At 44.0% G+C, this 7,593-nt stretch overlaps 1 protein-coding gene and 2 non-coding genes across 4 annotated transcripts; 1 reads left to right on the top strand and 2 right to left on the bottom strand.

The window, feature by feature from the left end:
* Positions 1-554: 554 nt before the first annotated feature.
* On the bottom strand, positions 555-626 carry trnat-cgu. Its single transcript has one exon. It is a non-coding gene; the product is annotated as a tRNA-Thr (tRNA).
* A 937-nt stretch (positions 627-1,563) lies between these two features.
* On the bottom strand, positions 1,564-7,593 carry zgc:171566. 2 transcript variants are annotated; one of them, XM_035632364.2, is made up of 9 exons: positions 7,278-7,593; positions 5,810-5,924; positions 4,670-4,720; positions 4,154-4,238; positions 3,810-3,948; positions 3,183-3,289; positions 2,533-2,623; positions 1,966-2,103; positions 1,564-1,882 (listed from the first exon to the last, which is right to left on the bottom strand). In XM_035632364.2, exons 1-9 carry the CDS (start codon positions 7,390-7,392, stop codon positions 1,761-1,763), a joined length of 963 nt encoding a protein of 320 aa, XP_035488257.1. In that variant the 5' UTR covers positions 7,393-7,593; the 3' UTR covers positions 1,564-1,760. The 2 variants fall into 2 exon arrangements, with proteins under 2 accessions (XP_035488257.1, XP_035488256.1); XM_035632363.1 differs by lacking the exon at positions 7,278-7,593 and adding an exon at positions 6,019-6,175.
* Positions 3,029-3,100, top strand: trnat-ugu. Its single transcript has one exon. It is a non-coding gene; the product is annotated as a tRNA-Thr (tRNA).

Below are 7,593 nucleotides of genomic sequence, written 5' to 3'. Positions count from 1 at the left end.
CTTATTTTAATTTAATGTTGTGCGACTATTTGTTTCTTGCACATTTGAAATCCTGGTTATGAAGTCGACTGAGGGAAGGTTCTTCTGTTACTTTCAGTGGTGTCATGGCGCCACCCAGTGGACAGTGACGACACTGCAGCACTAGACGACACAGTCCTGCATGAACATTTTCAGTTTCCTTTTTTTTTCATCTGAGCTCTGTCGAGGTTTAAAAAACCCTTCGGAACATTAATAAAAAAATGTATTGAATACGATTACTTACATTATATGTATTCATACATTTTTTTTTTATGTTCCGATGGCTTTTTTGTCCGTATCATTTTTATTATTATTAAACAATTCCTTTTCAAATTAAATTTGGGTACTTTTTGGTTTCCTTTAGTAAAGTTCCCTTTGGTTGAGAAAAGACTGGAGTTCATTAAGTGAAGTGATCGTCACATGATCAGATGTTTCAGACATTTTGAGGTTAAAGGATTTGCTCCAGGTGAGCAGAGCTTTGTGGACAAGCCACTCGGCCTGCAGTCTTTTGAGCAAGGCAGTTTTCCATCACCCGCAGGCATGGATGGGAATTGAACCCATGATCTTTGGTTTACGAGACCAACGCCTTACCACTTGGCCACCACGCCATGAGTGGAGAGAGAGGACGCCATCTTTATGAGGGGTACATTCTCTCCTATGCTAAAGGAGACAGGACAGGAAGCATCGCAGCACCTCCTTAACATTTAGGGTGCGGTCGAATTGTCAAATTTGCTAAAAGGAAGTTTCCTAAATCTTGAAGTATTTCATCCGCAGCCATGATAAGAGCTGTTTGGATTCAAGGCAAGGAACTTCCACACCTCCTTTCTCGTGTGGAATCAACTGCTCACATCACACAGTACAGACGGGGATCGAACGCGTGATCTTTGGTGTACAAGATCAACGCCTCACCACTTGGCCATGACGCCTCGAGCAGCTGAGAGGAGAAAGCAAATTTGACAATTCAAATAGCTTTAGCGTGTGGACACAAACCCGTCGAAATGATCAGAAGACCCCACAAGTTTGTGGAAAACCCCTGCAGTACGGCTCCGGAGACCCCATTTTTAACTTGCCTGGCCTCCACTCATAATTTTGTGTTTTGCATTCATAAATTAAGGATTGGGTGAAAGTTAATTAAGTTAGATGAAACAATCAATCCGTCCATAACTTATGAGGAAAAGCAAAAAAGAAAATTCTCCACACTCACCGAACTCAAATGGTCTCTTACTGATGATCTGACATCTCATGTATTTACTTTGATTTTAACACTTAGTTGTCGTCACAAAGTCCCTATAATTGAACTTCTGGGTTACACTGAAAATTGGTAAATTGGATCGAACACTGTGTTGACGTGAGAATAATATTAAATCTGTGGCAGTGTATGAATGGGCTTAATAAGCTGTGGGTCTGAAAATCTGATACGTTCTAAATTGTTTTATTTTTACAAAATGCAAAGTGATGTTTTAACCATTGTGTAAAAATCCTGCAACATCTTATAAATGCAGAGTAATGGCAGCCACTGTAAGAACTGAGGAGCGTTGTCCAATCTTCATTTTTTAACACAAGACTTTATTTCATTTTCTTCTAGTAATTAATATTAATAACCGCATGGTTGGCACCTCCTTTACTGTGCAAATCAGCTCAGCTAAGTCGCTAACAGCTGACGTTATGTTTGAGGCCACTACAAGTTTGGATGAGATGAGGTCCGTCTCCAGATACACGACCACGTTCAACGGCGCCGTCCGTCAATCAAAGTAATAGTTCTGAACGAAGACGGCGTCCACGCCCCTGAAGACGGGAGAGAAGTTGTAGATCAGCGCCTTGTCCTCGTCCGCGGGACTGGAGAACCGATGGAAGTTCTTCATGGCTGGAGGAGAAGAGGGGGTCACTGATTGTTCTGATGAACCCGACAGGGAACAACAGGGAACATGCAGAGGCGTCGCGCGTTACCTTCGGAGACCAGGAAGCTGGCGGTGTGGAAGCAGGCTCTGACGGCGGCGGTGGAGTGAACCATCCCCGGCTTGTCGATCCACTCAAAGGGGCTTTTCTCCGGATGCCACTGGACTGCGTAGAATGGGTAACGGTAGGCTGGAGGGGAAACCAGAGACGTGTTCGTGAGCAGGCAACAACTGTAGAGCTGCAACTAACGAGTACTAACGGTCGATCATTTTCCTGATTAATCCATCAGATGTTTGGTCCAATAAATGTTGAGAAATGACGACCGTGTTTCCCAAGACTCCGACATGACGTTTTGTTTTGTCCACGAACCAAAGATATTCAGTTTACTGATGGAAAATATTCACAATTAATTGGTTTACAAACTACCAAACATTTATGCAACTACCCCAATAATATGATCCTTTAAAATTAAAATATGATTTTCATCAGTTGATAGCTGCTCTTCCTCATGTCGAGGTGTCGTCTCGTGATCTGGATCTGTTTTCGTTGCTCCTCCTTCGTGTGCACTAACTTTTGTGCTCCTGATAATTTGGACATAACCATTTGTCGCTCGAATACCTTCCATGGTGGAGATGAACTCTTTCTTCCCGTCATTGTTGGTGGACAGGATCTTGTAGAACCTCTTGAGGTTGGTGTTCCTGCTGTAGTTCTGTTGGTTCAAAATCACAGGTTGTTTACGTTAATATAGTTTATAGTTGCACGAATAGACACATTGTGCTTTAAAACTTGTGCTTTAATAGAAAGAAATTAGTTTAAACATCTTGCCACCCATTTGTTTTCAGCAAGAACAAACAGTGGTGCAGCTGGTTTTTTATTTGCAGTAAGACCAGCGACTTTAATGGATCAATCTGATGCCGAAAGTTTCCTTATCAATGTCTCCACAGAAAACACACGAGACAAATTCACACTGAAAATCTTCTCATGAAATAAAAGAAAAATAGTTTGAGGTCTCAAACAAATGATTTTTTAAATCCACGATCTGTGGTTTACAAGAACCAACGACACACCTGTCGACATCAGGTCACAGTTCAGCCCATGAGGATGAGCAGAAAGAGGCGTGGTGGCCAAGTGGCAAGGCGTTGGTCTTGTAAACCAAAGATCATGGGTTCAATTCCCATCCATGCCTTCAGAGACTGAGTCTTTGTATGATCACTTGTGGTCCTTTATAGATCTGTGCCTTTGTACATGAAGGTTTGGCCCAGATGTACCTGCGTCGACAGACTCCACCTGTGGAAGTTGGAGGTGATGTTTTCCTCGGCCAGCGTCTGCAGCAGGTCCTTGGGGAAACTCCGAAACAGGCGGCTGGAATGGGACACTGGTGGACGGACAGCGAGGTCGAGACAAGCCGAGGAAGAGACGTGGATACGTTTAGAAGAAACTCTAGTGATCATCGACGGAGCTGTACATAAAACAGCAGCACTGCTGATGTGACTATACACAGAAGTGCACTTTGTTGGTGCTACAAGACTAACATCTGTCTGATCAGAGTCACAAGCACAACTTCATACGCTGGAAAGTAGTTTAGGGTGTTAAGATCATGATTGAGTTACAGTAGTTGTATAGGGACCAAGTGGTCTTGTTAACCAAAGATCATGGGTTCGATCGCCATCAAAATGGGCGACACTTCAAGTTGTGGAATTCCAACTCTTTAGAGCATTACTTTGCTATATAGACAGCAAATATTAGGATATTTATTTGGACATCCATGTGGGTCATGGGTTCTAATCCCCATCCATATGTGTTTAGGTTGCTGAATGTGAGAAAATGAAACCTTCCTGGTGTAAAGTTGCTATAATGAAGACAAGAGCAGACACAGTTAAGAGAGAAACCAGTACTTCGTGTGAAGTTGAGCGGCAGAGCCACGGCCCTGGTGTCGGTGAGGGTGAGCAGATTCTCTTTGGCCGTGAAGAACGACAGCTGCTGGAAGCCCTGGCACGTTCCCCAGATGGGGAAGTAGTCGCGAGCGTCGTTGGCCTGCAGACGGCGAGAGAGAGAGAGAGTGAAGGTGAGAAACGAGGACTTTGCTCGTTATGTGTCCTAGTCTGGATTGCGACATCGGAAGTGTGCATTTGGAGTGTTTTTGGGAAGGGATCTCCGGACTGCCAGCTTGTGTTGTAATGCAATAAGAAAAGTAAAAAAGAAACGTGATCCAAACCTCTCGTCACGTCGGACGTCTTACCCTCAGAGCCAAGTTGTAAAAGATCCTGGCGGCTTGACTGCACTGCGACGTCTGCAGATCTACGTCTCCTCCGGGCAGCAGCAACCTGAGGAGGAGACGCCAAACAGAGACAAGAGCCGAGACGTTTGTGAAGCAGCAACAGGAGGTGTGGTGGCCAAGTGGTGTCGTACATCAAAGATCATGGGTTCGATCCCCATCCATGCCTTGCAACAACCGTCCTTTGTACTGTATAACCAGTATGAAAGTTGATTTTTAGATATAATGGGGGTGATGGGTTCAAATCACATTTTGGGCCTTTAAAATGTCTTAAGGTTACTGGCAAAACTGTCCATGTTGTAAGCAGATTCTAATGATTTACATTAAAGTATCGAGGGAATTTCTTTTTTTTTTTAATGGTCTTACTTCCTGGACAGAACATGTCCAGTAATTTTCTCCTCAAATCCGGTGTTTATTTCTTCTGTTTCAGCTTTAACACACAAACCTGTGGTTCAAAAAGTCAAGCATGGTTCAACTCACCCATTTATTGAGAAGAATATCTCGGTATATTCTTCTTCTGTGCGATTGATTCTGGTGAACAAAAGTAAAACAAAGAAGAAAAAAGAATATGATGAACCCCTGTAACTATCAAACACAATCAAAATACACAAATCACTCTGGTTTAAAGCAGCAGTTATGTCTTGAATGAGACATTATATAAACGTCCTCTCAGGATGTAATGATACGGAGTCTGTGAGCAGGCTCGGAACTATTTTCTGTCAGTAACCCTTAGGGTAAGCTCCGCCCACATCTCACCACACCTGACACCATGAGTGACAAGACGGTGAGTCACATACAGACCACAAGTCCTCACCATTGGTCGTCAGGATTGTTTGCTCTTCTGATTATTTTCTAGAAGGAATCCCTTAAAGGGAATCCCCCCAATGTTGTCAAAAGGAAAAATAAACTTAATATTCAAATAAAAAACATTGGTTCCCAAGCGCAACCTTGATCCCTTTTCTTCTTCCTGAAGAGCGGCCATTTTTCAAGTCTTGAGTTTCGCATTTTGACCAGCAGCATGTTGGGGTTTTTTGCAACCAGATGCAGAATTGGGGGTGTGGCCTGACTGAGAGCTCGTCCACATACACTCGCAACCATGCACCGATTGGACGAACCACCAGCTGTCAATCACACTGTCGCCAAGCACAAACAGGCCTTTGTGGTACTAAATGAACATGATGCTGTATTGAAGACGACTGGACACTATAGATGGCGCCATAAACTCCTCAGGAAAACAATCTGTACATCGCTGTTGTGATATAACTCATCATAATTACCTGTTACTGCAGTGAAATAATCATAAAGTGACTGCCCTCTCATCTGTGCAAGCTCCGCCCACATCTGACACCACGACTGACAAGGGTCTGAGTCACATACAGACCACAAGACCTCACGGGTGATTGACAGGATTGTTTGCTCTTCTGATTATTTTCAAGAAGGAATCTCTTAAAGGGAATCCCCCCGATGTTGTCAAATGAAAAACAAACCACTTCAGAATATATAAAAAGAAAATACATAGGTTCCCCAAACAACGAAGTGAAAACCATTACACTTTGTTTTTTCTACATCAGCCCAGTATTTAATAATGATAATCACAATCTGACAATGTGTGTGCTGTACCTGATAGGCACGACCCTGGCCCCGGCTGCCTCCAGGTATTTCACGTAGGAGGCGGCGATGTAAGAGGATCCCTGAGCGAACCTGTCTCTCTGAAGGTTCTCCTGCGCCAGCACACCTGCAGAGGAACGACAGACAATCAAAAACTCAGATACACAATCATTTGATACATGCATGCGTAGAGAGGTTGACGGTAAAGGAAAAATATGTACGCTGACGGAGTCGTGAGGAGATCAAATGCCAAACAAAAACTGGCTTGTTCGTGTGACGTGTGCATCTCCGCTGTAGTTTATACTTTCTTTTGAATTTCCCATTAAAGTCAAAAATAAAGACCATAATGTCTATCATCAAAACAGCCACACAAAATGTACCCACACACAATATAAAAACTAATGTGTCATCATCATTCCATTCTTCTATTTCGTCAACGTACAACGAAGCGAGGTTGGTTTTCACATCGGATGATGAGCGCGTTTGCGTGGAAGCCGCTCCCCCACCTTCACCCGTAGCCCTGACATAATCACCATCAGCACAACACAATGGGTTCAGTATTGGGAAATGACTTCCGCCGAAAGGAGGGACACTGTAATTATTACTTGTCGTATTATAGACAGACTCCTTCGAACGTCCCGTGTCGTTCCACAGAAGAATTGTCTTCTACAGAAACAAGGATCTTTCACAAGAAACCAAAGTCGTTGCGTTAGTTCCACTGTCGCAACACCTGAATAAGGTGACGCACTTAAAAAGACAATGCCAATACAAGGTGATGTCGACCTGTTTGACTCACGACCACAAGTCAGGTCCTGTGTTTGGTAACTTTGGAAACAGCTCTAATGACGCGTGACCTCGACCCATTCTCGATAATCTGATTCATCTGATTCATCTGGTTTTTCTGCAGGGGAGTAAAAACAAACTAGGTTCAGCCCCGACGGAGTCACAAAGAGTCTGTGAAGTCCTGAGAGGACAAATGAGATTGTGGGAAGTGTGGTGGTTAACAACTGCACCATGTTGTGGAGGGAAACTAGGGAAAGGTTTCGGTCTAACTGATACTGAATACGAAGACATAGAGAGGACTGTGACCTCTTGTATTTATGTATGTATGTATATATATATATCTATACACACACGTATATATACATATGTATATACATATATATGTATATACATAGAGTGTGACCTCTTGTATATACATATATATATATATAAACATACAAGAGGTCACAGTCCTATATATATATATATATATATCTGTATAGATTGATATCAATATCAAAGGCCCTGTCTTCAAGATATGCAGCCTATACATTAATACCTCCCACATTATATGATGGACATTAGCGGCAATTAAACTATGACACACACACGCACACCCATCTTTTCTAGAACATTCTCCATGAGAATTACATAATTGCCACGTGCACCACCACCACCACCGCCGGGGCCGGACACACAAAGAGCCGGGGGATCTCACCGATGATCGGCCGCTGGTTGAGCGACAGGCTCGTGGCCGCGGCGCTCGCGCGCATCTCGCTCCAGACGCACGCGCTCAGCGCCGCGAACATCCCGCTCGTCCACAGCAGCCACATGTCGGAGGGCCTGTGACGAATAGAACTTGTAGGTCCCGTGAAATAAACCGAAGGAGATGGAGGGAGAGAAGCTGCGCGTCGTCCGGGTGCTGCTGATGAGGTCGCTGAGACTCTCCTCCGGCTCTTGTACCTCCGAGCATCAAGTCAGTCGGTCACGTGTGGATCTCCCCTCGCGTCAGCAGCAGAAGACTCCTCCCCCCC

Source organism: Scophthalmus maximus, chromosome 6 (assembly GCF_022379125.1).
Source record: "Scophthalmus maximus strain ysfricsl-2021 chromosome 6, ASM2237912v1, whole genome shotgun sequence".
Classification (NCBI taxonomy): Eukaryota; Metazoa; Chordata; class Actinopteri; order Pleuronectiformes; family Scophthalmidae; genus Scophthalmus; species Scophthalmus maximus.
This window is presented reverse-complemented; position numbering and strand designations above follow the sequence as displayed.